The 14889-nt window shown below is 43.2% G+C and overlaps 2 protein-coding genes across 2 annotated transcripts; one reads left to right on the plus strand and one right to left on the minus strand.

Annotated features, from left to right (window-relative positions):
* Positions 1 to 302: 302 nt before the first annotated feature.
* EPB42 (erythrocyte membrane protein band 4.2) lies at positions 303 to 7760 on the plus strand. The gene is made up of 13 exons (XM_072350075.1): positions 303 to 427; positions 801 to 986; positions 1665 to 1895; positions 2330 to 2448; positions 2922 to 3044; positions 3442 to 3619; positions 3974 to 4112; positions 4454 to 4557; positions 4843 to 5085; positions 5500 to 5814; positions 6120 to 6277; positions 6705 to 6838; positions 7610 to 7760. The coding sequence occupies exons 1-13, from the start codon at positions 418 to 420 to the stop codon at positions 7758 to 7760; spliced, it is 2091 nt and encodes a 696-aa protein (XP_072206176.1). The 5' UTR covers positions 303 to 417.
* A 118-nt stretch (positions 7761 to 7878) lies between these two features.
* On the minus strand, positions 7879 to 14864 carry CCNDBP1 (cyclin D1 binding protein 1). The gene is made up of 11 exons (XM_072350076.1): positions 14687 to 14864; positions 14533 to 14592; positions 13945 to 14024; positions 13208 to 13289; positions 12712 to 12808; positions 11621 to 11694; positions 11242 to 11318; positions 10555 to 10808; positions 9959 to 10019; positions 9070 to 9116; positions 7879 to 8691 (listed from the first exon to the last, which is right to left on the minus strand). Exons 1-11 carry the CDS (start codon positions 14751 to 14753, stop codon positions 8583 to 8585), a joined length of 1008 nt encoding a protein of 335 aa, XP_072206177.1. The 5' UTR covers positions 14754 to 14864; the 3' UTR covers positions 7879 to 8582.
* Between the last annotated feature and the right edge of the window lie 25 nt (positions 14865 to 14889).

Below are 14889 nucleotides of genomic sequence, written 5' to 3' on the forward strand. Positions count from 1 at the left end.
ATAATCTGCATTACACTGCAGAAATTCTACACTTAACACTTAAAAGTGCACTATGTTTGTAGTTTAGGGCCAAGCTAAAATTTGCATTTCCTATTCTGAGGGTCTGTAACACACAGTTCTTTGAAGAAGAGGTTTCTAAAGGCTTCACATGGGTTGTGGAATTTCACCTTATCCATACCAAAGAAAAGTCCCCCTTTCAGCTCTCACATGGCCCGACAGATAAGAGTCCTCAACTTCTGCACATCAGGCCAGCAAGATAAGCTGAAGGAGAAGGGACAACATCATGACACACCCTTCATAAAGAAACTGAGCAAACAACTTTGCAAACAGACTACTTTTGAAGAAAGCTGAAGGAAGGAGACATCACCCACCAGATCAAGTGGAGCTGAAGACTGCCCCCATACAAGCGAAGGAGCCATGAACCAAGGTAAGTGATAAACAGCTCTGCTAGACCCAAGCATTTGCCATTTGTTTGCCAGGAAAAAAAAAAAAAAGTCCCTGCTCCAAGGCTAGAAGAAGAGACAACATGAGCTTCTTACAGGCCAGTAGCCAAGAAAATGTTACCAAGTCTAAGGGAGTTAGTTATCCTTAATGTGGGGGTGGGAGAGATTGAGATAAACCAGACTACAGAGTTGGAGGGAGATGACTAAGTGCTTTAGCCATTTGAGGAAAGAGAAGGTCCTTGGCTACTCTTAAAGCTAAAATAAGATCTGTGAAAAGTCACAGGAAGTAAAGCAACATTACTAAGATATAAGCAAAAGCTGCTTTTTGAGCTCGTTTAATCTTCCCTCACGCGACAGGTCTAAGCATCAAAAAATGTGATCTCAGGATCATAATGAACAACAGTAACCACCATACAGAAGAAATCAGCACTGAAAGGCTTGTGGTGAGGAGGGGGCAGCCTTTCATTATCACAGTGAGCTTCTCATCTCCAATACACAACTACCTGAAGCAGCTGAAAAGGACCTTCCTCTCTGTACAGACAGGTAACGTTACCAAACCTTTTAGAGCTCTTCTCCAACAGCCACATGAAGAATAGCGTTGGTAGACATATTCAGAGCTGGACCGGTTTAGAAGTCAGGCACACTAACAGTTTATCTAAACCAGAGTAAAGCCTCCTGCTAGTGGAACTGCAAGGTCAGAACTAAACCTTTTTTTCCAGAAAAGAGGCTGCAGCACAATAACCAATGCAAGTTCACCGCTCTATTATTTGCAAGTACACACTCTTACTTGGGGCTTTTGGGTTAGGAATGTTTAAACTAAGCCTGTTGCAGTTGTTTTCTGTTGCAGACTGTTTTCCAGTGACAGTCCCAAAAAGAGCAAGACCATTCAGTCCCACCTTGCTCCACATGCTCTATATCTGATCACTTGGCCGTGACTTTTGTCACAAGACACAGTATCCCAGGAGGTAGATTCTGACCATTTCTGGTTTCTATACTGTATGAAATATACATTCCACTTTCAAACAAGGTGGCCTTAGTTCACTACTAACCTCAGAAAGATAGACAAGCTTTAAGATAGAAGCACTAAGGTAAGCACTAAGCTAAAGGGTTAAAACTCTCCTGCATGGAAAGAGACCAATGGCTCCAGACCTAGACATGGTAGCTATACTCTGCAGTAGACGAGTTGCAGTACATGTCTGGAAAATGTATCTCTTGCTGCAGGACCACAGCGCTCTAAAGCAGATAGAACCCAGGTTAAGTTTCCCATCTCCAGCCTGGGAGACCAGAAGCAGTGGAGTGCAAGAGTAGAAGAACAGGACCCATATTTCTGGACCATCTGTGTGAACACACCTGCCAACGCTCCCATTGGCCAGTATGATCTGTTTTTACGTGCCTCCAAGGCTTACTGTCTCCTGGGAAAATTCATCCTTCTCTTTAACCCTTGGTGCCAAGGTAAGTAGTCTAAAACAAAAAGGCAGACAGGGATCATTCACTTCATAAAACCAGCTTTGAGCTCTGTCACTGTGTCACCAGAGATAGGAGGTGGATTCTACCCAGTAACTCTGTCTGCTCCTGCCCCGCACTTTGAGCAGCGCTAGCTGTACAAGACCCTGACATGGCCTTCCTCAGCACTCCTGCCCTATTCCTTGAGCACTCTGCTGTCAGAAACTCTGGTTTTTCATATGAATAGGAAAGTCAACAGACACCAGAGTAAAAGAGCTACTTAGAGCAACTTTTCCAAGTTCCTCCACTCAAACAGAAGTTGCAATGAATTTCTTCTCTGCCCTACTTTCCCAGTACACCACAGAGTATACAGTCTGCTGGTGTAAGGGTGTCTATAACCATCTGAATGCTTTCCTCCTGATGTTTTTCTTCCTCTGAAATAGATGATGAAGTGTTTTTGCCTAATGAGGCGCAGAGGCAGGAGTACATTTTAAACCAAGATGGTGTCATCTACTGGGGGACTGAAAACGAAATCTTGGCACAGCCCTGGGACTTTGGACAGGTAAGAGGTGAAATGTCTGTGCTTTTTTACAACTAGTAGAGGAAGATATTTCCTGTATGTACAGAATGCTAATAATTTCCAGGACTTTGGGGCTTTGCAGAAAGTACTTGTTGTCTGTACTCACTGTTTTTCTTAGGAATGTACAGAACAGCCTGTCTGGAGCCTGTATGAAGTCCCATAACCCAATTTACATAATTTTAGCTAATTTCCTGGCTTGTTCTCTATTAATAAAAAGCCCTGAATTGACCTCAGTCAGGCGATGCAGTATGATACTAACACAGTTCCCATCTTGTTTCAATAAAGTCACACAGCTGCTCCTCCTCCAAATCTCTGCCCAGAGCTCTCCTCCACAGCCCACTTAGAGAAGACCATTAGAAGAAAGGGAGCAAGCATCTGCAGTTACAGCCCTTTGTAGGGATTTCAGAAAATAAAATGTTCAGGCCACAATTCCTGAGCTGCTGTTTTTGTTGCAGTTTGATGTGGATATTGTGGACATCTGCTTCAGGCTGCTGGACATTGGTGAATGCTACCAACAAGACAAGGATCACACCCAGCGCAAGAACCCCATTTACATCTGCCGCACAGTTGCTGCCATGGTAAGGAGAGAAACCAGCAGCCCAGACCCCAGCAAGTTAGAATTGCGTACAGACAAGAAACTTGTATAATCTCACTTTCTGTTTTTGGAAAACCACTCACCAAAGAGTAAGCTTGCCCAGCGCTGTTCTAAGCAACATCTCCTACCTATTTCCAGCATTTCCTGGTATTCCTGTAGTAGACAACCAGTGCCGCAGGAGTTTCTTAGTAGCAACAGCATGCTTACTAGGTAACTCCCAGAGACTTGCCCATCATCTTCTGCCCAGTTATGACTTTCATGCTTCTCACAAGAAATTATGGTTTCAGCAGCCTTGGGAGTAGCTTCATCAAACAGGATACGGCTTACCTATTGCAGAGATTTAATTCCTTAATCCACCTTTGTCTCCTCCTTCCCTCAAGATGAACTGCAACCTGGCTAGAAAAATCCTGATAGAATCTGGAACCAGAGAATGCTATGATGGGACACCCCCTTCCAAGTGGTTGGGCAGCAGCTCCATCCTCCAACAGTGGGCTACACTGCAGTGCCAACCTGTTCGCTATGGGCAGTGCTCAGTGTTTGCCGCAGTCATGTGCTCAGGTACAGCTGTCATTGAAAGACCTGCATGTTGATCAAACCCTTGTTTGGTTTGGGAATCTTCTGGCATATACCTGAATTCCTGGCTTAACACAGTTTCCAATAACATAAACTTTCATCACTAGGTTTGAGGCAGATCCTCACAGTTTCCTGTGGGTTAAAAGAGCGTTAGTACACACTGTTCACTGTATACACCCATGGTAACTTACACCCTGAAGGGACAATGCCTCTTGCCATTTCCCAAGACCAGGCCCACCAATGCTCCAATAAGCTTCATACCCAAAAAAGCTCTACATACAACAGCAGGGACACTCCAGGGCAGGATATATTACTAATTCACAGCTCTTTCTTTCACAGTTCTGAGATGCCTGGGAATTCCCACCAGGGTTGTCACAGGCTTCACGTGGGCTCACAACACTAACAGCAACCCAAACGTGAATGAGTATTATGATGAAGATGGGATGCTGCTTACACCTGACAAGAGTGCCCGTGTTTGGTAAGGAAACAAGGCAGGGCCCAAGGAAGAGTTTGAGACAATATCTGGGTCTAGGATGTCACAGAGGGAAAAAGGAAAACAGCTGCAACTTTATGAGATACAGAACAGCTAAGATCCAGTCTGCATGACTTTTTCTTGAGAAATTCCAGCAACCAAAATTTTTTCCTATGAAGGAAAGCCCATCTCACCTGGAGAATCTCCACTTATATCAAATGCCATGGTCACCACTGCTCCTATGTGCTGAGCTCCTCTGAAGCATTAATTAGCTGTGATTTGGCTAAAAGTATCCTGTACCACAGGGCTCAGTGCCTTGTTATAAACACATGTTGTGCCTCTCACAGGACTTTCCATGTTTGGAATGAATGCTGGATGGCTCGAAAAGACTTGTTACCAGAGTACAGCGGATGGCAGGCACTGGATGCCACCTGCCAGAAGAAAAGCAAAGGTAAGATATTAAAGAGAGAGATAGAGAAAAGGGGAGCCAAAAAAAAAAAGCAGTTGGATCCCTCCCCCAGCTTCTACTGAAGGGATGCAAAATGGGATGGAGGTCCATCATTGACCTGTTTGGTTCATGTAGCTTGTAGAGTTCTAAAAGATCCATTGCAGCACTGCTCCCTGATGGCCTTCTTAACTAGACACTTAACTAGACACTCCCTGTATATGTTTACACTAAGCACGGGCCTAGCTGGTAAAGCATCTGATTCTTAATTGGGCTATATTTTCTCTTCAGGTCCTTCCTTTTGTGGGCCAGCTCCTGTTCAGGCCATCAAGGAAGGGGACACAGAAGTGGATTATGATGTCTGCTATTTCTTTGCTGCCATAAATGCCAAGTGCAAGGTCTGGATACACAACGCAGATGAAATCCTCAAGCCAGCTTTCATCTGCACAAAGTATACTGGCAACAACATCAGCACCAAGAGTGTGGGCAGTGAACGCTGTGAGGATATCACACACAACTACAAATATCCTGAAGGTACGAGGTGGGCAAATGTGTAAGCACATTCGCTGACCATGTTACAAGTGAAAGGTAAATGATAATAGAGCAAAGCCATACCAGAACTGCAGGGACATCCACTTCAGATCTTCAGAATCTATTACTGCGTTCTGTTTACCCAACACAGCCCTACCATCTCACCTTACTCTACGGCACACTGTCTCTTGGCTCCAGTCCATCACAAAACAACACAGTACCACTCCATAGCTACAGTTCCAAAGAGAAAATCTTTTCTTACTCTGACATTTATTAGCACCAAAGTGCTCAAAAACTATTAGAAATCTCTCAAACACACCCAGTTTCCTCTCACCTGAAGTTCTTGGTCTGCTTCAACCAAAGCATGAGATATTTCTCTCTGCTATAATAAACACTTAGTTTTCTTTTTGGTGACAGGTTCTCTTCAGGAAAAAAAAGTACTTGACAAAGTCTGCAGAAAGATAAAGACACTTCAGACAATCGGCAGCAGGAAAAAGATTATCTCCATTCCTACCGCCATTGAAGAGCAAGTTAACCTTTATATCCACCTCCAGTCCAAGAGTTCTCTGATACTGGGACAAGATATTCCACTTTCCACTGAAATGTTTAACTACAGTGGCAGAGAAAAGGCTATAAACCTGGTACTTGGAATCCAGTCTCTACATTATAACGGCATTCCCATCATGCAACTTTGGAAGGAAAAGTTTGATTTTACCATCAGAAACAATGAAGGTAAGGACTCTGCTGAGGCTGGAGGAGCGCATCTAGTCTTCTCACTTCAGAAAAACACACTTTGCTCTAAGTTTACAAAATATTGGTTGGAAAGCCAGTTGTAGGCAATCCAAACAAAAAAAAAAAAGAGGAAAATAGCTGCAGCATGTTATGTGGATCACCTTACAGGTTTTTGAATTTGGAGATCCAGTCAGAATCACTCAGTCTTTTAAATGGTGCAGTTTTCAGTGCACTGTTGGGCCACGCGGGTGAAGAACTTAACATCGCTTGCACTGTTATCTGTATTTCACCACTCTGTATTCCAGTTAAAACCCTGCAAGTCTTTGTGCCTTACTCATGGTACGGAAAAGAGCTGGGAGAGAACCGTCTGCTTAGGCTGACTGCCACGCTGAGAGATGAGGACGCCTACACATATTTTGCACAAGAAGAGATAAGCGTTTGTGATCCTCCTTTGACTATTGAGGTTAGATTGGTCTGTCATTCTGTTACTGCAGTGGTGAGAAAGCAGTTTTTGTAGTTACAAGCAGCAGAAAAAATCTGCTACATTGAGTGGCTTTCCTCTTATTGTCTTCTTTCAAAGCACTGAAATGTCACTTTGCGAAGTGAGTTGTACTGCACTGTTGTATACAGTATTTCTCCCATTTCTACTTTGTATACATGCAAGAATAAATAAATACAGGTAACCTGTAACACAGTCACAAGTCCATATGTCAGAAGATGAGGAAAGCTACAGAAGAATACTGCAGTGGTGAAGAAAGTTGGACTTTGTGTCTTCTGGCAAGAGGCAGCTCAGGCTGAGACCTCTGGCAACATGAATCAATTATCTCTCTTTAATTGCATTAGTCGGTCTTTCCTCCTCTGAGTTTCATCTCACTGCTTTCTTTCAACAGTTTCCAGAAAATGTGCTGCTGTACCAGCCATCTACAGTGAAGATCAGCCTCCTGAATCCTCTCACTGAACCCCTGGAGAAGTGTGTGATAGTGGTTGGAGGGCGAGGCCTCATTTACAGACAAAGGAAGTACAGGTGAGTGCAAAATGACTGACCTAAGAGCAGTTAAATGGAAAAACTGACACAACACAAGCCAGAGAAATTCTTGCCCTAGAAATGCTGTCCCCCAGAATAAACAGCAGTCACACAGTAGGAAGAGATCACTACAGCTACAAGTCCCAGGCTCTCCCTTATTTAGGGATCATACATAAGATTATCACACTGACAAAGAGAACAGACAGTTAACAACCATCAATGGTTCTTCCCATTCTCTGCTGAAGAACCAAGCAAACCTGACTTAATCAAGTTATCCAAGACAAATATGCTTTTCCACATGAAAAAGTAACATTTCTCTCAAGAAACTGCATCAGGACAAATTAAACTTAGATACTTCCATGGGGAACTCAACCCCCATACTTCCCTCCCAAACAGCTGTTCTTATCACAATCCCATTCTGGTAGTTTCAGTTACCACTTAACCTTTTCTACAGAGTTTCTCATTATTTTGTTTTATTTTTTGACATCTTGGAATCATACAATGGCCTGGGTTGAAAAAGGCCACAATGCTCATCTAGTTTCAACCTCCCTGCCATGGGCAGGGCTGTCAACTACTAGCAAGGCTCCCCAGAGCCACATCCAACCTGGCCTTGAATGGAACCAGGAATGGGGCATCCACAACCTCCTTGGGCAACCAGTTCCAGTGCTTTACCACCCTCTGAGTGAAAAACTTTCCCACATATGCATCTCCAGGGGCCAGGAACTGGAAATACAAAGAGATGTACTTCCTATATGCCTTTTTGCCTTTCAGGCTGGGTTCTGTGCAACCTAAAAGCACTCAAGATCTGCATATTTCATTCACCCCTACCGAAGCAGGGCGTAGAAGACTTACTGCACACCTTACATGCCTTCAAATCCAGAACTTGAAGAGCTACAAAAGTATCAATGTTGCAGTTGCATGATGTTCAATATAGAACAGATTCTGCTATCCTATTTACAAGAGTGTTCTGTGCACTGACCTTTGGTGAGCATCGATATTAAAATTTTAAATAAAATTATATTTACAATCATGTCTGACTTTTACTATTCGCACATACTCATCTCTTTCCCATTTATCACTATATCCACTCTCCAGTCTTGGAAGCTGAACTTCATTGTGAAAAAGACTGGCAATGGGCTCAAGCAGATCCCAGGTTTCTGTGTGCATTCCTGCTGAACATACCAGTGCTCAATCATTCTTTCTCTCTTGCAGCAAAAAAAACCCCTTACTTTAGAACTTCAAAGTGACAGATGCAGCGCTCCTCTTGAGAAATACTCTTATCTCCTACAGATTCTTGAAGTTGGTAATGCAGTATGTATTTTTTACCACTTTCTTAGGGAACGGAAGAAAGAAATAGCGTTCACTCTTCCTTTGCCCGACTGCAAGAGAACAGAGATTCTTTTCTTCTGCATATATTCTCTGCCACATGAAAACAGATGCAGCTAATGACGCAAATCCAGCAATATTTTATTGTTCTCTGAACCCCACAATAGCTGTAATGTCTGAGAAACAGAACACATTCACAGCTTAAAATGAAGCACTGCATCATCCCAAGAGTCCAAGCGAAATGACATCTTCTGCAACTGCAAAGGGGGATTTTCTAGGCAAGTTCTGCCAGGCAGTAGAAAAGTCCCCGCCCAAAAACACTGTCCTCATAATTCTCCCTGTAGCTGGAGAATGGCCAGATTCTCTGGAAAAGCATTTATCAGAGCCAGTGGCAGTAACACATGTGGACACAGAAGAGCTAAAGTTCACCCTGTGTGAAGTTCTTGATTTTGTCCATGTTGTGATCTACTGCACCTGTTAGAAACTGCACCCAGCCTTCTTCTGATGGTGGACATACATGGCTTGTCCTGTAAAAGTGGAGGAAATTCATTAGGAAGGCCTCCTGGGGGTTTTTATATTTATGTATCCAAAAATCCCCCAAACACATTGGTATTGTGCAGTGCTGAATTACTACAATATTAAAACAGGACTTCTGTAGCCCCACAGTGCTTGAGCAAGGAAGAACCCATGTCCATAGCACTAGTTTGAAACCTTGACACATACGTCCATCTTCAGCAGTAATCATTCCTGCCATCCTTTTCCTATTGCGTTGTGTCTGGGTAACATCAGAATTACTCCAACATGACAGCATTTGCTTTCTAGAATTGAATCATCTTTGACAGGAAGTAGAGATATTAACCTTCACAGCAGCGAACACATGCTCATAAGTTGTAACTCATACTCACTTTGTAATCTCTAAGACTTTCTTTAATACTGAGGCCAATTTAGCAGCCTACAAAGAAAGAAAAGGGAAATAAGTAAGCCAAACATGCAAAAAAAAGGGACCAGGATTAACTGGAAAGAAAGGGAGGTGCAGAGATATCTAATTTAGCCAAGAATAAGTAAAGCTGCCAAAGACCCTGATGCAAATGGAAGTCAACTAACATTGCCATGGTGGGATTATCTCCAAATCTGTCACTGTCTGGGACAGGTAAAAATAAATAAGACAGGATGTTTTTTAAAGGACTTTTTTTTTTTTCCTTTAAAAACATAAATGTTAGAACTTCTTAACTGACAAAAAGGCATGAAGTTTTAAGTGACTGAATGTAATGCAATTTGATAGCAGGCAATACTTCAACAAGAAAATTCAATCCACTCAGTGTATGTGTGAAACCAGAATAAAACATTTCAGGTATGAGAAAGTATATATCTATCTAGGTTTTTTCACTTAACAAGTGAAGCATGTGCTCAACCACACTGTGAGAATTTTAAATTTATTTCTTTAGTTAAGATCACTTTATTTGAGCAAATCTAAATTATCCAGAGAAAAAAGTAGACGTGCAATATACTGGCAGCAATAGACCGCACTTTCCTGAGTACTGTCATTGGTTATTTCTATGGATCACAGTACAGAGCAAACACAAGAGAAGACATCCTCTTCCCTGAAGTAAAGATGAAGAATACACTTCCACCTGAAAGTAGCTAAGTGAACCAAAAGAGACACTTCATTCATACGAACTTATTACTGAGATAGTAATAAGACCTCTTCCTGAAAGACATAATTCCTCCAGTTCAATTTCCTCCCTTTCTCTACATCCAAGTGAGTAGACCTGCATGCAGGCTGCAAAAACTTACATTGAGTCGCACGGCCAGATGGTTCATAGGTGGGTACATGCTCAATGCCAGCTCATCAACGCTAGAATAGAAGAGAGGGGTGCAATGGAAGAAGGCCCCAGCTGCACAATTCACAGATCCTTGCCAAATCCTACATCCACCCTCAATGCAAGTCATGTATGGCATGGCAGGACAAGGAGACAGTGTTGGTTATACCCATGGGATACTTTACATACATTACCTTCTCAGGCATCTGTGTGCAACTCCCACCTTACTTCTAGTCATTGCCACAACTCCACCCTAAGCAGCAGCACGCGTTCCTTTCCTAACATGCAAAACTCAACAGACTATGATATAACAGTCTTCCTATTTATTTCTACCACCTGGCCAAAACCTTAAGTACCAGTAAGGTTTTTCCATTCCATTTTCCAGACCTCAAGTAAAACAGGAACTATTCTGGAACACAAAGAAGCATTTCAGCTGCCAGATTCTTTTAATTCCAGTAAGAAAAGCTAATCAATGACTCTGGATCAATAGAGCAAACTGCAAGAACCTAGAAGATAGTCCCATTCTTACATTAACCTAAAACCATAAACACAGTTCAGGACATGGCTTACCTTGGACTGATCTCATTGGCAATGTCTGCAATGTCATCCAGCTGAGCAATCTGCTCTGAAGAGTCAGCTTTTCCATAAGTCTTCACTACACTCAAGACCTTCTTCAGGCAAGCTTTAGAAGCCTTCATTAATCCCATGCAGGAGCCAAGTAGCTTCCGGTCAGCTTCTGACCAATAGGTATCTCTGTTACCCCGAAAGCCAAGCTCCTCATCTTCTATGACATCACTGTAGGGGTCTCGTTCTTCCACTAGAGCCTGAGAACACAGATATATTGCAAACCTAATATCTATTGCAGCATTATCCAGGAGGATAAGTAAAACATGGTCTAAACATCACACACATCGTTTATGGAGGAAACTCTCTTCAACCAGCATCTCCGCTGCCAGGCTCTGGATTAAGAAAACCTGATCACTGACTCCTGTTCAATACGGCAAACTGCAAGAACCTGGCAAACAGTCCCATTCTTACATCAACCTAAAACCACAAACACGGTTTAGATCAAAGCTTCCATGAAGCTTTATGTAAGGTAAACCAGACCCAGGTTTAAAAACCTCAGTAAGACAGGCATAAGATAATAATATTGGTCATACTAGAACCAATCTAAATCAAAGCCTGTATATTAAACGATGCTTGTGTTCTTTCAGAGAAATCAGTGCAGGTTCCCCAGTGACTTAGGGGTTTCCTTACATTTTCCATCTCTTCCACAGCATCCTTGACCACACCTAGAAATGCAGACAGAGATGACACAACTGCTGCCTGGTTATCTGCAAAAGGAAAAGTGAAGAGAACTGTAGCACCACAGTGATTCAAATCAGCTTGCACCAACATTCACCTATGTTTGCAACCATGAGATCTTGAGATCATAGGATCAATTTTTTTGCAAAGCTCAGAACTGTACTGTACCACTATACAGATAATCAGAGCAGGCTCCCATACTTCAGAGAATAGCAGGGTTCTGAAGAATGAGGAAGCCTCCACTGTACTACCTAAAATGCCACTCTCAAGAGTTAACAGTATTTTGAGATCACACATTCTAGTTCCATTGGTCTGCATACACAGTACTCACCTCGTGGCAGGTTGGACGCTTGCTCACATGCCTCCCACACACCACCAGTTGATATAAGCTGCTCCTGAGATGAGCTGAAACAAAACAGAGGCTCTCAAAGTTAGGGTAACACCACACCACCCTGCTAGGCAGTTTTATTTTTGTGCCCACTATAAGAGGCTCAGCTGAAAAAATACTGGCAAACTAGCTTGTCACCAGTATTCCACAACTGTGCAAAGCACGGGATCCTTTAATAAATCCTACTGAATTTAGTTACTAGTTGAAACAAGATGCAGGAGTTTCTTACAAAGACCTCTCAAGGTGCTTAAACAGTATTATTTAACTTTGAATATTTATCCAAATTAGAAGAGACAGCTGATCTCTGCCTAGAGGCAATGGAATTAATCAGTAAATACAGAGACTGCATATTTCCTCTGAAGGACTGTTGTCCACTAACTAGCCACAGAGAGTCACACAATCACTGTCACCATTCACTCCACAAGCAAGAACTGCCAAACAGTATAAATAGTATCAAGAACCGTCATGGAAATCCCACTTCCAGCATATTTTCTTGCTCCAGACATGATGAAAAATCTATTCTCTACCAAAGCAAATGCAGTTAAGAATGCTACAAGTGAGACCCAGCCCTTCCTTACATGTGAGAAACTTTTACCCTGAGAGTCTCTTACTAGGTCCCGCTTCTGCTACATCACGGCTATGTTGCAGCCACATCTATCCCTGGTCTTGATTCTCTCCTTGATTCCAACCTGAATCCAGACCACTGATTTCTTGGCTTGACCTCAGACCCAAGTAATTGCAATGGTCTTGCTGGGCAATTACTGGATGGTGTGTGATGCCAATTACTTTCTCCAAACCCAACTGTTAATTTTGTTGGCCTAACTTTCCAGTTTGACATTGTTGCTATGGGCTTAAGAGATGTTAACACCAGCACCGTTCTGTTCAATCAGAATCCCTCCCCAATGAGTCTGCTACCTTTGCTTGCCTAATAACAATGCTCAGTTTCTGCCTTCCCACTTCCCTTATGAGTGCAGTCTACATTTGCTGCTCCTTAGTATACTTGCAACTTTTTCTCCTTGCTGGAAAAGTACTACCTTCCCAATGGAGAAATGAGAATTGTTTCTGTGAGGTGGATCATTTCCTCCAATACTTCAGTGGTAGCATCTCGTACCATCTTCCGAAGTGTAGTACCTGGTTGAGAAACAGCAAGTATGTTGCCAAAAGGAAGTAACTGACATAGATGAACACACAGACAGGCAAAAACACACAGTATAAAGTTACAGAAGCAATTTATATTGCCTAAATTCTAAAGTTCTAACAAGACTTTAGACAGAGATTTCATCTCTTTATAAACATGAATGCTTGGTAAACTATATCACTTCCTATATTATCATTTGTTCACAAATGAAATCTCCAAGAGCAAATTGTCAAGTTCACTCATAATCAGGTTGCAAGTCTATAGAATAGCTGACACGACTTTGTTCACATTAATTAGTTTTCCCATACAGACCAAATTTAACATGCTGTGAAATACCGGGTTTCTTTACATAGTGATGAAAGAACTGACTCTGTCCTCCATCACTCTCTCACCTTGGCCCTTGGGGAGCCAGTAGTACACTGTGGCAACTGCAAGAATAGCATTTTGGACATCTTCACTCAGCTTCCGACAATTCTGAAAATGGGTAGGCAGAAGGATTAACTTGGAATATCACATGGCTACACTACATTTAGAAAGCCTCAAAAGAAATCATTTACATCTACATTACTTTGTAAGAAAAAGGAAGCATAGCTAGCATCACAATAACAGAAACAAACACAGCACAAGAAGAGGTAGCATGTTTCTGTGATGCCTATAAGCACAGAAGAGAGTAATTTGCTAGAGATGCAAGCTCACTGTATGTGTCGAGAGTTGATATACGGTGTATGACCACCACACCTTGGTTCAAGGGATGTAAAGAAAGGAAAAAATGGTTTAATTATCCTCAAATTGAGGCACATACAGTGTTAATATTTTCTTAATTAACAGAAAACATAACACTATTAATTGTTAAGAGAACAGATCTACACTGCCCAGTATCTCACCTCCATCAACAATCAGTTGTAGAAGCTTAACAAAAAAGATCTAAGAAGACATCTCCTAACCTACATAAATTAGTTTCCAAGGCAATTCTTGAACTTGATTAATATTCATTAAAAAATACAGTTCATATAAATGTCCCTTTTTTATGCTCAACTTGATAGTTTTGCTTTAGTCAAGTGAACTGCGAGATACCTCACACCTGTCACACAGGCAGCAATTTCCTGCTCTGTGGGAGATTTTTACTAACCTCTGCAGAAGGCAGTGGAGGCCTCGAGAATGCCAGGCTAAGCTTTGTAGCTTCCTGTGATGTTTCCTTGAATGCCTGATCTAGACAGGATACAGCGGGAAAAGGGAAATTAGAAACTCTGTCAGGTAAAAGCCAGCAGAACAGAGTAAGTCGATTAGCAGTGTCTTCCCTGACACCACTATTTCTTCCTTCCCAGCATGAAAAAGTTATATGCTAAATTACACTGCAAATGAAAATTTCCATGCTGCTTTTGACGCACAGACATTGTACGCATCAGGTATGTGTTCACTGCCAGCTTCTTACTTAGCTGGAACTGCTACCCACAACCACATTCATCTCCCGCTCCAAGGCCACCTTCACTAGAACGATCCATTTAAAAACATAGCTGTAAAAACCGCTTCATGCTGCTTTGCAACGGCAGCAGAACAAGAGCTGAGGGAAGTGCCGGAGATCTCCCCTGCAGCTCTCAGTCCTGCTGCGGACACTCCAGCCGCGGCCCAACGCCTCCACCCCACTCAGAGGCCGGGCCCAGCACCGCGCCCGACCCAGCGCGGTACCCTGAGCGCCAACCCGCTTCTCATCCCGTACCTAGAGCATCCCAGAAGCGCGGAGGCTCGAACGGCTCGCGGCCTTCACCCGGTTCTCCCTCTGTAAATGCAGACAAAAGGCCTCAGTCCGCGGAAAGCCGGCCCGAGCTCCCGCCCAACGTCCGCCTCGGTCCCCGCCCGGCCCCGTCCCTCACCTCTAAGCCGTGCCAGCACCGCGCGCAGCGAGCCGGACAGCTCCTGCAGCAGCTCCCGCGTCTCCATGCCTGCGGGCGCACCCCGCGCTCCGGTACGGCTGGGCGTCAGCTGCGGCACGGCTCACCAACTTCCGGCACGGTAACCCGTCGGCTGCACTACGTCATATCCGCTTCCGTCAGTGCTCCCGTCGGCCGCAATACGT

This window comes from Excalfactoria chinensis, chromosome 15 (assembly GCF_039878825.1).
Source record: "Excalfactoria chinensis isolate bCotChi1 chromosome 15, bCotChi1.hap2, whole genome shotgun sequence".
Taxonomy (NCBI): Eukaryota; Metazoa; Chordata; class Aves; order Galliformes; family Phasianidae; genus Excalfactoria; species Excalfactoria chinensis.